This window comes from Dendropsophus ebraccatus, chromosome 10 (genome assembly GCF_027789765.1).
Source record: "Dendropsophus ebraccatus isolate aDenEbr1 chromosome 10, aDenEbr1.pat, whole genome shotgun sequence".
Taxonomy (NCBI): domain Eukaryota; kingdom Metazoa; phylum Chordata; class Amphibia; order Anura; family Hylidae; genus Dendropsophus; species Dendropsophus ebraccatus.
In genome coordinates this window covers 98,185,482-98,201,129 of record NC_091463.1, presented here as the reverse complement: position 1 = coordinate 98,201,129, position 15,648 = coordinate 98,185,482, and the positions used below count along the sequence as shown (strand labels likewise).

General features: G+C 53.1%; 1 protein-coding gene across 1 annotated transcript in view; it reads right to left on the bottom strand.

The window, feature by feature from the left end:
• Window positions 1–4,717: 4,717 nt before the first annotated feature.
• The window catches only part of XPNPEP2 (X-prolyl aminopeptidase 2), a 32,654-nt gene continuing 21,723 nt past the window's right edge, over window positions 4,718–15,648 (bottom strand). The window contains exons 19-21 of the mRNA XM_069985644.1: window positions 14,575–14,651; window positions 12,573–12,671; window positions 4,718–5,136 (exon numbers count right to left, since the gene is read on the bottom strand). Of these exons, the coding sequence (XP_069841745.1) occupies window positions 4,936–5,136; window positions 12,573–12,671; window positions 14,575–14,651 (377 nt within the window). The 3' untranslated portion in view covers window positions 4,718–4,935. The remainder of the gene's footprint in view (window positions 5,137–12,572; window positions 12,672–14,574; window positions 14,652–15,648) is intronic.

The following is a 15,648-nucleotide window of genomic DNA, read 5'->3' as shown; positions in this document are numbered from 1 at the left end:
TGTATGCCCTATCTCCTCCTCCTCCTGTACGCCCTATCTCCTCCTCCTCCTGTACTGTACGCCCTATCTCCTACTACTCCTCCTGTACGCCCTATCTCCTCCTCCTCCTGTACTGTATGCCCTATCTCCTCCTCCTCCTGTACTGTACGCCCTATCTCCTCCTCCTCCTGTACTGTACGCCCTATCTCCTCCTCCTCCTGTACTGTACGCCCTATCTCCTCCTCCTCCTGTACTGTATGCCCTATCTCCTCCTCCTCCTGTACTGTATGCCCTATCTCCTCCTCCTCCTGTACTGTATGCCCTATCTTCTCCTCCTCCTGTACTGTATGCCCTATCTCCTCCTCCTCCTGTACTGTACGCCCTATCTCCTCCTCCTCCTGTACTGTATGCCCTATCTCCTCCTCCTCCTGTACGCCCTATCTCCTCCTCCTCCTCCTGTACTGTACGCCCTATCTCCTCCTCCTCCTCCTGTACTGTACACACTATCTCCTCCTCCTGTACTGTACGCCATATCTCCTCCTCCTCCTGTACTGTACGCCCTATCTCCTCCTCCTCCTGTACTGTATGCCCTATCTCCTCCTCCTCCTGTACTGTACGCCCTATCTCCTCCTCCTCCTGTACGCCCTATCTCCTCCTCCTCCTCCTCCTGTACTGTACGCCCTATCTCCTCCTCCTGTACTGTACGCCCTATCTCCTCCTCCTCCTGTACTGTATGCCCTATCTCCTCCTCCTCCTCCTGTACTGTACACACTATCTCCTCCTCCTGTACTGTACGCCATATCTCCTCCTCCTCCTGTACTGTATGCCCTATCTCCTCCTCCTCCTGTACTGTACGCCCTATCTCCTCCTCCTCCTGTACTGTATGCCCTATCTCCTCCTCCTGTACTGTACACACTATCTCCTCCTCCTGTACTGTACGCCATATCTCCTCCTCCTCCTGTACTGTACTGTATGCCCTATCTCCTCCTCCTCCTGTACTGTACACCCTATCTCCTCCTCCTCCTGTACGCCCTATCTCCTCCTCCTCCTGTACTGTACTGTATGCCTTATCTCCTCCTCCTCCTGTACTGTATGCCCTATCTCCTCCTCCTCCTCCTGTACTGTATGCCCTATCTCCTCCTCCTCCTCCTGTACTGTACGCCCTATCTCCTCCTCCTCCTGTACTGTATGCCCTATCTCCTCCTCCTCCTGTACTGTATGCTCTATCTCCTCCTCCTGTACTGTATGCCCTATCTCCTCCTCCTCCTGTACTGTACGCCCTATCTCCTCCTCCTCCTCCTGTAGTGAAGGCCCTATCTCCTCCTCCTCCTGTACTGTATGCCCTATCTCCTCCTCCTCCTGTACTGTACGCCCTATCTCCTCCTCCTCCTGTACTGTACGCCCTATCTCCTCCTCCTCCTGTACTGTACGCCCTATCTCCTCCTCCTCCTGTACTGTGTGCCCTATCTCCTCCTCCTCCTGTACTGTATGCTCTATCTCCTCCTCCTCCTCCTGTACTGTATGCCCTATCTCCTCCTCCTCCTGTACTGTACGCCCTATCTCCTCCTCCTCCTGTACTGTATGCCCTATCTCCTCCTCCTCCTGTACTGTATGCCCTATCTCCTCCTCCTCCTGTACTGTATGCCCTTTCTCCTCCTCCTCGTCCTGTACTGTATGCTCTATCTCCTCCTCCTCCTGTACTGTATGCCCTTTCTCCTCCTCCTCGTCCTGTACTGTATGCCCTTTCTCCTCCTCCTCCTGTACTGTATGCCCTATCTCCTCCTCCTCCTGTACTGTATGCCCTATCTCCTCCTCCTCCTGTACTGTATGCCCTTTCTCCTCCTCCTCGTCCTGTACTGTATGCCCTATCTCCTCCTCCTGTACTGTACACCCTATCTCCTCCTCCTCCTGTACTGTGTGCCCTATCTCCTCCTCCTCCTGTACTGTATGCTCTATGTCCTCCTCCTCCTGTACTGTATGCCCTTTCTCCTCCTCCTCATCCTGTACTGTATGCCCTTTCTCTTCCTCCTCCTGTACTGTATGCCCTATCTCCTCCTCCTCCTGTACTGTATGCCCTATCTCCTCCTCCTCCTGTACTGTATGCCCTTTCTCCTCCTCCTCGTCCTGTACTGTATGCCCTATCTCCTCCTGTACTGTACACCCTATCTCCTCCTCCTCCTGTACTGTGTGCCCTATCTCCTCCTCCTCCTGTACTGTATGCTCTATCTCCTCCTCCTCCTGTACTGTATGCCCTTTCTCCTCCTCCTCGTCCTGTACTGTATGCCCTTTCTCCTCCTCCTCCTGTACTGTATGCCCTATCTCCTCCTCCTCCTGTACTGTATGCCCTTTCTCCTCCTCCTCGTCCTGTACTGTATGCCCTATCTCCTCCTCCTGTACTGTACACCCTATCTCCTCCTCCTCCTGTACTGTACACCCTATCTCCTCCTCCTCCTGTACTGTATGCCCTTTCTCCTCCTCCTCCTCCTCCTGTACTGTACACCGTATCTCCTCCTCCTGTACTGTACACCGTATCTCCTCCTCCTGTACTGTGTGCCCTATCTCCTCCTCCTCCTGTACTGTATGCCCTATCTCCTCCTCCTCCTGTACTGTATGCCCTTTCTCCTCCTCCTCGTCCTGTACTGTATGCCCTATCTCCTCCTCCTGTACTGTACACCCTATCTCCTCCTCCTCCTGTACTGTGTGCCCTATCTCCTCCTCCTCCTGTACTGTATGCTCTATCTCCTCCTCCTCCTGTACTGTATGCCCTTTCTCCTAGTCCTCCTCGTCCTGTACTGTATGCCCTATCTCCTCCTCCTCCTCCTGTACGCCCTATCTCCTCCTCCTCCTCCTCCTGTACTGTACGCCCTATCTCCTTCTCCTGTACTGTAAGCCCTATCTCCTCCTCCTCCTGTACTGTATGCCCTATCTCCTCCTCCTCCTGTACTGTATGCCCTATCTCCTCCTCCTGTACTGTATGCCCTATCTCCTCCTCCTCCTGTACTGTATGCCCTATCTCCTCCTCATCCTGTACTGTATGCCCTAACTCGTCCTCCTCCTCCTGTACTGTATGCCCTAGCTCCTCCTCCTCCTCCTGTACTGTATGCCCTATCACCTCCTCCTCCTGTACTGTATGCCCTATCTCCTCCTCCTGTACTGTATGCCCTTTCTCCTCCTCCTCGTCCTGTACTGTATGCCCTAGCTCCTCCTCATCCTGTACTGTATGCCCTAACTCCTCCTCCTCCTCCTGTACTGTATGCCCTAGCTCCTCCTCCTCCTCCTGTACTGTATGCCCTATCACCTCCTCCTCCTGTACTGTATGCCCTATCTCCTCCTCCTGTACTGTATGCCCTAGCTCCTCCTCATCCTGTACTGTATGCCCTAACTCCTCCTCCTCCTCCTGTACTGTATGCCCTAGCTCCTCCTCCTCCTCCTGTACTGTATGCCCTATCACCTCCTCCTCCTGTACTGTATGCCCTATCTCCTCCTCCTCCTGTGCTGTATGCCCTAGCTCCTCCTCCTCTTGTACTGTATGCCCTAGCTCCTCCTCCTGTACTGTGTATGTGATGGTCTTATTTTTTCCTGTGCTCTATGTCCTGATGGTCTCATCCTCCTCCTGTGCTCTGTGTCCTGATGGTCTCCTTCTCCTGTACTCCTGTGGGTCTCATCTTCCCTCTTGTGCTCTATGTCCTGAAGGTCTCATCCTCCTCCCATGCTTTATGTCCCAATGGTCTCCTCCTACTCCTGTGCTTTATGTCCCGATGGTCTTCTCCTTCTCCTGTGCTCTATGTCCTGATGGTGTCATCCTCCTACTGTGCTCTATGTCCTGATGGTGTCATCCTCCTACTGTGCTGTATGTCCTGATGGTCTCATACAACCTCCTATCCTCCCATGCTTTATGTCCTCCCAGTAGTGGATTATAATAGGTCCTTTTCGGGCAGTAGCCCGGGGCCCTAAGCTCCTGGGGGGCACATGACCACCCATAAAGACTTCTACTTTCAGTGGTGTCTTGTCTCCTGCCTACAGTTCTGCCATGATTTGCAAAAAATTGGTGCTTTTTACTGCAATTTTGCACAAATGAGGTCATTATAACATTATTTATCCTGTACTATGAACGCCAGGCTAGTGCTGCCATAGTTACAGTGGGGTGGGGGGGGGGCCAGACTTGGTGAACAGCCCGGGGCCTATGGTAAAGTTAATCCACCTCTGCATCCTCCTCCTGTGCTCTATGTCCTGATGACGGATGGTGAGAAGAATAAAGCTATGCATTCATCACTAGATTCTGGACTACTTCATTTGGCTACTTAGGGCCAAACATTGTGCCCACATTTTGGTGCCTTCAAGCCACTCCCTCTTCTGGGGAAGCCACACCTATTTACATCTAAGCCACACCCCATTGTCACCCAAGCTGCAGGAATTGTTTAGTTTATGTGTTTTATGAATTTATGAAGCATTTATTGTAGCTGTATTTTACCTCATCTCTGGTTCAGTGTATCAGTCTATAGGTTATCCAGTTAGTTTTATGTAGTAGTAGTAGTTACACATATTAAGCTAAAATAAAGATAGTGGTCTGCCCTCTAGTGGCCATCATCACATACAGCTACATGTATAACAATCATACAGTATAACATACACTGGCCAACCATACGTTTCAGTGGAGATGTCACCCCCGTATCTCGTCTCCAATATATTGGTTAATACATTACTATACTCCACATGTAATAAAGCACAGGCCACATCATTATCTTCTCCCATATTTATTCTTTGGTCCCTGTCAGAGACTGGAATGATATGTGTCCTCTCAGCATCAATAGCACGAGGCACCATAGACATGGTGCCTCATACCTCAGGGCAGTTAGATTCTCAGGACTACTCCTTCAGCCACGTCCAGTCTGTACCAAGCTCAGATTCTTAGTAGCGATCGCCATATTACGGCCGGTCTATATAGGATGGTGCGTCCTAAACCATTGCCTGCTGGAGGCACAGGTTGGAGATGAAGGCTGCGATGAGGAGGCCCAGGGAGGCCGTGAAGACACCGCTGTGGGATAAGGGCTGCGTGTTCCTCTCCAGCCATTTATACGCCTCATCTAGTCCTTGTCTCTGTAATTCCGGTCCGAGAGTCTTTCTGATCTTCTCGTAGTATTTGTCTACATATTTAATCTATGGAAGAACATGGAGGGAATGCGGATTCTTGGTTATAGGATCAGAGATCTCAGCCATCTAATCCATAATAGTCTGACCAATACCCCAAACCAGTTCCCAGTGGTCTATGCCCCCAACCAGTTCCCAGTGGTCTATGCCCCCAACCAGTTCCCAGTGGTTTATGCCCCCAACCAGTTCCCAGTGGTCTATGCCCCCAACCAGTTCCCAGTTGTCTATGACCCCAACCAGTTCCCAGTTGTCTATGCCCCCAACCAGTTCCCAGTGGTCTATGGCCCCAACCAGTTCCCAGTGGTCTATGGCCCCAACCAGTTCCCAGTGGTCTATGCCCCCAACCTGTTCCCAGTGGTCTATGCCCCTAACCTGTTTGCAGTAGTCTATGCCCCCAACCAATTACCAGTGGTCTATGCTCCCAACCAGTTCCCAGTGGTCTATGCCCCCAACCAATTACCAGTGGTCTATGCCCCCAACCAGTTCCCAGTGGTCTATCCCCCAACCAGTTCCCAGTGGTCTATCCCCCAACCAGTTCCCAGTGGTCTATGCCCTCAACCAGTTCCCAGTGGTCTATGTCCTCAACCAGTTCCCAGTGGTTTATGAACCAACAAAACACAGTAATCACTGAACTCAAGGAGAACAGTGAAAAACACTCCAGTGAAGTACTCAATCAAGAGACTCCACTGATGCCCCCAAATACCAGGCCACCCTGGTATTTCCCTGTTTGTGTTCCAATACTCGCAACCGAGTGGGACTTAAGGGGCTATTTATCAGGGTGGTGTGGTGCTCTCCCCATCATGGAGGCACCCCGTGGCAACAGACTAGAGATATCTGGCTATCCCGTGTTTTGAGAATTACAACCGAGACTCCACGGACTCTTGTTTTGCCCAGTGGTTTATGCCCTCAACCAGTTCCCAGTTGTCTATGCCCCCAACCAGTTCCCAGTTGTCTATGACCCCAACCAGTTCCCAGTTGTCTATGCCCCCAACCAGTTCCCAGTGGTCTATGCCCCCAACCAGTTCCCAGTGGTCTATGGCCCCAACCAGTTCCCAGTGGTCTATGCCCCCAACCTGTTCCCAGTGGTCTATGCCCCCAACCTGTTCCCAGTAGTCTATGCCCCCAACCAATTACCAGTGGTCTATGCTCCCAACCAGTTCCCAGTGGTCTATGCCCCCAACCAATTACCAGTGGTCTATGCCCCCAACCAGTTCCCAGTTGCCTATGCCCCCAACCAGTTCCCAGCTGCCTATGCCCCCAACCAGTTCCCAGTGGTCTATGGCCCCAACCAGTCCCCAGTGGTCTATGCCCCCAACCAGTTCCCAGTGGTCTATGCCCCCAACCTGTTCCCAGTGGTCTATGCCCCCAACCTGTTACCAGTGGTCTATGCCCCCAACCAATTACCAGTGGTCTATGACCCCAACCCATTACCAGTGGTCTATGCCCCCAACCAATTACCAGTAGTCTATGCCCCCAACTAGTTCCCAGTGGTCTATGCCCACAACCAGTTCCCAGTGGTCTATGTCCCCAACCAGTTCCCAGTGGTCTATGCCCCCAACCAGTTCCCAGTGGTCTATGCCCCCAACCAGTTCCCAGTGGTCTATGCCCCCAACCAGTTCCCAGTGGTCTATGTCCCCAACCAGTTCACAGTGGTCTATGTCCCCAACCAGTTCCCAGTGGTCTATGCCCCCAACCAGTTCCCAGTGGTCTATGCCCCCAACCAGTTCCCAGTGGTCTATGCCCCCAACATTATCACCAACTCTGTATGGCTAATGCCCCAAACTAATACCCTTTATACCCCAATACTATGGCCAATGCCTTCGACCATTTGACATCCCCCCAATAGTATGAGTGATGCCCCAAACCATTACTCAGTACTCAATCATCTGATCTATGCCCCCATATAGTATTACCAATGTTCCCTATGCCCCCAATAGTATGATCAGCTCTTTATACCATATGGTCAAAGCTCAGTAACCAGTGCCATTAAAGGGGCACTCCAGCGATATTTTTTTTTCTTTCAAATCAACTGGTGTCAGGAAGTTATATAGACTTGTATTTTACTTCTGTTTAAAGATCTCCAGTCTTCCAGTATTTACCGCCACCTCTGTCCATGTCAGGAACTGTCCAGAGCAGCAGCAGCAGCAAATCCCCATAGAAAACCTCTCCTGCTCTGGACAGTTCCAGATATGGACAGAGGGGGCAGCAGAGAGCAGTGTCAGACTGGAAAGAATATACCACTTGATAAGTACTGTAGATTTTTAAATAGAAGTAAATGATAGATTTATATAACTTTCTGATACCAGTTGATATGACCAGTGCCCAATATCCCCCCCCCCCCCACCGCCTGGATATTTCATCAGCTCTCCCAGCATTATGACTAATGTCCCAACAGAATTCTGAAGGTTCTAATAGTAAAATAAACACTTTAATGGTACGACCATAACCCCACACCATAAGTGTTAGTTATGACCACATCATGGGGCACTGGTGACTGGTGGTATGAGTAATGTCAGCATCCTAACAATATGATCAGTGCCCAATGTCCAAGATGTTACCATCATCAGTATATTACACCCCCCCAGTATGATCTATGAGCCCGATAATATGCTCAGTACTTTATCCTGTATGATCAGGGAGCACTGCGTTACAGGACGGGGACCACTGTGCTGCAGGACGGGGAGCAGTGCGCTACAGGGCGGGGAGCACTGCGCTGCAGGACGGGGAGCAGTGCGCTACAGGACGGGGAGCACTGCGTTACAGGACGGGGACCACTGTGCTACAGGGCGGGGAGCAGTGCGCTGCAGGACGGGGAGCAGTGCGCTGCAGGACGGGGAGCAGTGCGCTGCAGGACGGGGAGCAGTGCGCTACAGGACGGGGAGCACTGCGCTACAGGACGGGGAGCACTGCGTTACAGGACGGGGACCACTGTGCTGCAGGACGGGGAGCAGTGCGCTACAGGGCGGGGAGCAGTGCGCTACAGGATGGGGAGCACTGCGCTACAGGATGGGGAGCACTGCGCTAAAGCACAGGGAGCACTGCGCTACAGGACAAGTAGCACTGCGCTACAGGATGGGGAGCACTGCGCTAAAGGACAGGGAGCACTGCGCTACAGGACAAGGAGCACTGCGCTAAAGGAGGGGGAGCACTGCGCTACAGGATGGGGAGCACTGCGCGACAGGACAGGGAGCACTGAGCTACAGGACAAGGAGCACTGCGCTACAGGACGGGGAGCACTGCGCTACAGGACGGGGAGCACTGAGCTACAGGACGGGGAGCACTGCGCTACAGGACGGGGAGCACTGCGCTACAGGACAGGGAGCACTGCGCTACAGGATGGGGAGCACTGCGCTACAGGACAAGGAGCACTGCGCTACAGGACAGGGAGCACTGCGCTACAGGACAGGGAGCACTGTGCTACAGGACAGGGAGCACTGCGCTACAGGATCGGGAGCACTACAGGATGGGGAGCACTGTGCTACAGGACGGGGAGCACTGCGCTACAGGACGGGGAGCACTGCCCTACAGGATGGGGAGCACTGCGCAATAGGACAGGGAGGACTGAGCTACAGGACAAGGAGCACTGCGCTACAGGACAGGGAGCACTGCGCTACAGGACAGGGAGCACTGCGCTACAGGATCGGGAGCACTACAGGATGGGGAGCACTGTGCTACAGGACGGGGAGCACTGCGCTACAGGACGGGGAGCACTGCACTACAGGACGGGGAGCACTGCGCTACAGGATGGGGAGCACTGCACTACAGGACAGGGAGCACTGCGTTACAGGATGGGGAGCACTGCACTACAGGACAGGGAGCACTGCGTTACAGGATGGGGAGCACTGCGCAATAGGACAGGAAGGACTGAGCTACAGGACAAGGAGCACTGCGCTACAGGACAGGGAGCACTGCGCTACAGGACAGGGAGCACTGCGCTACAGGATCGGGAGCACTGCGCTACAGGACGGGGAGCACTGCGCTACAGGATCGGGAGCACTGCGCTACAGGATGGGGAGCACTGAGCTACAGGACAAGGAGCACTGCGCTACAGGATGGGGAGCACTGTGCTACAGGACGGAGAGCACTGTGCTACAGGACGGGGAGCACTGCGCTACAGGACGGGGAGCACTGCCCTACAGGATGGGGAGCACTGCGCAATAGGAGAGGGAGGACTGAGCTACAGGACAAGGAGCACTGCGCTACAGGACAGGGAGCACTGCACTACAGGACAGGGAGCACTGCGCTACAGGACAGGGAGCACTGCGCTACAGGAGCGGAAGCACTGCGCTACAGGATGGGGAGCACTGCGCTACAGGACAAGGAACACTGCGCTACAGGACAGGGAGCCTGGATATTTCATCAGCTCTCCCAGCATTATGACTAATGTCCCAACAGAATTCTGAAGGTTCTAATAGTAAAATAAACACTTTAATGGTACGACCATAACCCCACACCATAAGTGTTAGTTATGACCACATCATGGGGCACTGGTGACTGGTGGTATGAGTAATGTCAGCATCCTAACAATATGATCAGTGCCCAATGTCCAAGATGTTACCATCATCAGTATATTACACCCCCCCAGTATGATCTATGAGCCCGATAATATGCTCAGTACTTTATCCTGTATGATCAGGGAGCACTGCGTTACAGGACGGGGACCACTGTGCTGCAGGACGGGGAGCAGTGCGCTACAGGGCGGGGAGCACTGCGCTGCAGGACGGGGAGCAGTGCGCTACAGGACGGGGAGCACTGCGTTACAGGACGGGGACCACTGTGCTACAGGGCGGGGAGCAGTGCGCTGCAGGACGGGGAGCAGTGCGCTGCAGGACGGGGAGCAGTGCGCTGCAGGACGGGGAGCAGTGCGCTACAGGACGGGGAGCACTGCGCTACAGGACGGGGAGCACTGCGTTACAGGACGGGGACCACTGTGCTGCAGGACGGGGAGCAGTGCGCTACAGGGCGGGGAGCAGTGCGCTACAGGATGGGGAGCACTGCGCTACAGGATGGGGAGCACTGCGCTAAAGCACAGGGAGCACTGCGCTACAGGACAAGTAGCACTGCGCTACAGGATGGGGAGCACTGCGCTAAAGGACAGGGAGCACTGCGCTACAGGACAAGGAGCACTGCGCTAAAGGAGGGGGAGCACTGCGCTACAGGATGGGGAGCACTGCGCGACAGGACAGGGAGCACTGAGCTACAGGACAAGGAGCACTGCGCTACAGGACGGGGAGCACTGCGCTACAGGACGGGGAGCACTGTGCTACAGGACGGGGAGCACTGCGCTACAGGACGGGGAGCACTGCGCTACAGGACAGGGAGCACTGCGCTACAGGATCGGGAGCACTGCGCTACAGGACAAGGAGCACTGCGCTACAGGACAGGGAGCACTGCGCTACAGGACAGGGAGCACTGTGCTACAGGACAGGGAGCACTGCGCTACAGGATCGGGAGCACTACAGGATGGGGAGCACTGTGCTACAGGACGGGGAGCACTGCGCTACAGGACGGGGAGCACTGCCCTACAGGATGGGGAGCACTGCGCAATAGGACAGGGAGGACTGAGCTACAGGACAAGGAGCACTGCGCTACAGGACAGGGAGCACTGCGCTACAGGACAGGGAGCACTGCGCTACAGGATCGGGAGCACTACAGGATGGGGAGCACTGTGCTACAGGACGGGGAGCACTGCGCTACAGGACGGGGAGCACTGCCCTACAGGACGGGGAGCACTGCGCTACAGGATGGGGAGCACTGCTCTACAGGACAGGGAGCACTGCGTTACAGGATGGGGAGCACTGCACTACAGGACAGGGAGCACTGCGTTACAGGATGGGGAGCACTGCGCAATAGGACAGGAAGGACTGAGCTACAGGACAAGGAGCACTGCGCTACAGGACAGGGAGCACTGCGCTACAGGACAGGGAGCACTGCGCTACAGGATCGGGAGCACTGCGCTACAGGACGGGGAGCACTGCGCTACAGGATCGGGAGCACTGCGCTACAGGATGGGGAGCACTGAGCTACAGGACAAGGAGCACTGCGCTACAGGATGGGGAGCACTGTGCTACAGGACGGAGAGCACTGTGCTACAGGACGGGGAGCACTGCGCTACAGGACGGGGAGCACTGCCCTACAGGATGGGGAGCACTGCGCAATAGGAGAGGGAGGACTGAGCTACAGGACAAGGAGCACTGCGCTACAGGACAGGGAGCACTGCACTACAGGACAGGGAGCACTGCGCTACAGGACAGGGAGCACTGCGCTACAGGAGCGGAAGCACTGCGCTACAGGATGGGGAGCACTGCGCTACAGGACAAGGAACACTGCGCTACAGGACAGGGAGCACTGCGCTACAGGACAGGGAGCACTGCGCTACAGGACGGGGAGCACTGTGCTACAGGACGGGGAGCACTGCGCTACAGGACGGGGAGCACTGCGCTACAGGACGGGGAGCACTGCGCTACAGGACGGGGAGCACTGCGCTACAGGATCGGGAGCACTGTGTTACAGGACAAGGAACACTGCGCTACAGGACAGGGAGCACTGCGCTACAGGATGGGTAGCACTGCGCTACAGGATGGGAAGCACTGCGCTACAGGATGGGGAGCACTGCGCTACAGGATGGGAAGCACTGCGCTACAGGATGGGGAGCACTGCGCTACAGGATGGGGAGCACTGCGCTACATGACGGGGAGCACTGCACTACAGGACGGGGAGCACTGAGCTACAGGACAAGGAGCACTGCGCTACAGGATGGGGAGCACTGCACTACAGGACGGAGAGCACTGTGCTACAGGACGGAGAGCACTGCGCTACAGGATGGGGAGCACTGCGCTACAGGATGGGGAGCACTGCGCAATAGGAGAGGGAGGACTGAGCTACAGGACAGGGAGGACTGAGCTACAGGACAAGGAGCACTGCGCTACAGGACAGGGAGCACTGCGCTACAGGATCGGGAGCACTGCGCGACAGGACAGGGAGCACTGCGCGACAGGACAGGGAGCACTGAGCTACAGGACAAGGAGCACTGCGCTACAGGACGGGGAGCACTGCACTACAGGACAAGGAGCACTGCGCTACAGGACAAGGAGCACTGCGCTACAGGACAAGGAGCACTGCGCTACAGGATGGGGAGCACTGCGCTACAGGATGGGGAGCACTGTGCTACAGGACGGGGAGCACTGCGCTACAGGATGGGGAGCACTGCGCTACAGGATGGGGAGCACTGCGCTACAGGATGGGGAGCACTGCGCTACAGGATGGGGAGCACTGCGCTACAGGACAGGGAACACTGCGCTACAGGACAGGGAGCACTGCGCTACAGGACAGGGAGCACTGCGCTACAGGATGGGGAGCACTGTGCTACAGGATGGGGAGCACTGCGCTACAGGATGGGGAGCACTGCACTACAGGATGATCTCTCCTCCCCGTTCCCCACTCACCTGCCCTTCAGTCATAAGACTTGTGTCGATCAACTTTCTATCATATGGGACTAAGGTCACTGTCTCAAAAGTGAGATACTTCTCCCCTCCAAATGTGTTCTGCAGAACAGGAGAGAAAATAAAAGAAGGAAGAACAGAAAGGGTTAATCACTGATCCATACATTAGGGGTCACTACACGTGCCTTAAAGATGGGAAGACCACTAAAAACTTTAGGGCAGGGGGAGGGAACCTTGGCTCTCCAGCTGTTGCAAAACTCCAACTCCCATCATGGCTGGAAAGCTAAAGCTTTGCCATCCATGCATGATGGGAGTTGTAGTTCTGCAACAGCTGGAGAGCCAAGGTTCCCTACCCCTGCTTTAAACTATTACCTATTTAGGCCACTTTAGTTGCCAGTTATGAGAAAATCAAGTCAATAGAAAATGAGTAGTCTGCCCTCTAGTGGCCGCTATCAGGTACAGCATCCATGAAAATTATACAATTCTAGAAAATGCAAATTGGTGATGTGTCATTGGGATATGATAGTTTTCTAGCATACAACAGTTGCAGATTTCTGTACAAGGCCCATTATATGCAAAAAATGTGACTTTTACACTTTTGTGTTGCTTTTTTCAGTTGGGGAGAATCCCATATACATAAGATAGTCAGCTGCTTGGACTGGGCACCTATAGACGGTGAGCTATAGACAGGAGCCAGTGTGAACGTATTCCCTGTACTGTCCCATAGGTTCACACTGGCTCCTGTGTATAGTGTGTGTGTAATGTGCTGTGTAACACAGCACACAGCACACTCAGTCTATGACAATTTCAATATAAGTCAATGACTGACCCCTGAGAACCTTGATGCCTGACTAGGAGGATTCTGCAAACCAGAGTTGGCTCTTCCCTATGAGGAATTATACGGTTTTGTCTGAAATCCTTAATTATTGCTGTAAACTCTTAAAGGGGTACTGCAGTGAATTATTTTTCTTACAAATCAAGTGGTGTCAGAAAGTTATATAAATTTTTTGTTTACTTCTATTTAAAAATCTCCAGTCTTCCAGTACTTATCAGCTCCTGTATGTTCTGCAGGAAGTGATGTAGTCTCTCCATTATGACACAGTGCTCTCTGCTGCCACCTCTGTCCATGTCAGGAACTGTCCAGAGCAGGAGAGGTTTTTTATGTGGATTTGCTGCTGCTCTGGACATTTCCTGACATGGACAGAGGTGGCAGCAGAGAGCACTGTGTCAGACTGGAGAGAACACACCACTTCATGCAGAGCATACAGCAGCTGATAAGTACTGCATAACTGGACATTTTTTTTATAAAGGTAATTTAGGTAACTTTCTCAAGGGTAATGCAACTGTGTAATGCACGGCTGTTCTGGAAAGTTTTGGGAAGTCTGCTTCACCCAGCGCAGGGCCCTGGGGCATTGTACTACCCTTTAAGACGGGTAACCCGACACTGTAGGGCATTAGGCGGTCAGATATGGGAGTACGAGTTTTTCTTCTTCTTTCAGCTACATTATTCTGGCAGAGTACAAAGCTACATTAGACAGGGCCTTCAAGACGCTCCTCTTCTCTCACCTCTGTTGTTCCAGCTACTTCTACCTCTCACCTGCACCTGCAGTTACCAACGCTTTATTTTGTATTGCACTAGAAAAGTACCTAAGTAAACAGACGTTATCTTGGTTAGGCTACTGGCCTATTTTTATTGCACTTGCACCTACACTTGGGTTATTTCTTACCCCCGGACAAATGGGAGGTGCCCATTTGTCCGGGGGGGGGGGGGGTGTTACAACACCACTCCTGGCCACCGTGACTAGTGTCCGAGTGACCCTACAGTCACCTAGCTGTCATAACACTGCATAGCTAACACAGCACACGGCACCTATACCTGCTGTCAGTCGGTGACAACTCTGAGGCAGAGGCATACAGTGCCCCTTATAACGTGCTCTTCACTCGTTTTGGGGACTCTACCATCTAGATTCATACTTTGTCAGACTATTATATTATAGCACGATACCTTGGTCTCTGCCTCCACCACCACAGCAATATCCTCAATCCGAATTCCGAAATATCCATCATGATAATAACCGGGTTCTGGGGAGGAGAAAAAATAATGTGAAGGTGTCAGGGAGCGAGGACTGCGGCCTCACCAACACACTGGTGTGAGCACAAGAGATCCGTCCAGTACAAGCCTCAGTATAACTATAGTAGTACAAGCCCCGGTGTCACTATAGTAGTACAAGCCCTGGTGTCACTATAGTAGTACAAGCCCTGGTATCTCTATAGTAGTACAAGCCCTGGTGTCACTATAGTAGTACAAGCCCTGGTGTCACTATAGTAGTACAAGCCTCAGTATAACTATAGTAGTACAAGCCCTGGTGTCACTATAGTAGTACAAGCCCTGGTGTCACTATAGTAGTACAAGCCCTGGTATCTCTATAGTAGTACAAGCCCTGGTGTCACTATAGTAGTACAAGCCCTGGTGTCACTATAGTAGTACAAGCCTCAGTATAACTATAGTAGTACAAGCCCCGGTGTCACTATAGTAGTACAAGCCCTGGTGTCACTATAGTAGTACAAGCCCTGGTGTCACTATAGTAGTACAAGCCCTGGTGTCACTATAGTAGTACAAGCCTCAGTATAACTATAGTAGTACAAGCCCTGGTGTCACTATAGTAGTACAAGCCCTGGTGTCACTATAGTAGTACAAGCCCCATTGTCACTATCGTAGTACAAGCCCTGGTGTCACTATAGTAGTACAAGCCCTGGTGTCAATATAGTAGTACAAGCCCTGGTGTCACTATAGTAGTACAAGCCCCGGTGTCACTATAGTAGTACAAGCCCCAGTGTCACTATAGTAGTACAAGCCCCGGTGTCACTATCGTAGTACAAGCCCCATTGTCACTATAGTAGTACAAGCCCCAGTGATTCTATAGTAGTACAAGCCCTGGTGTCACTATAGTAGTACAAGCCCTGGTGTCACTATAGTAGTACAAGCCCTGGTGTCACTATAGTAGTACAAGCCCCATTGTCACTATCGTAGTACAAGCCCTGGTGTCACTATAGTAGTACAAGCCCCAGTGTCACTATA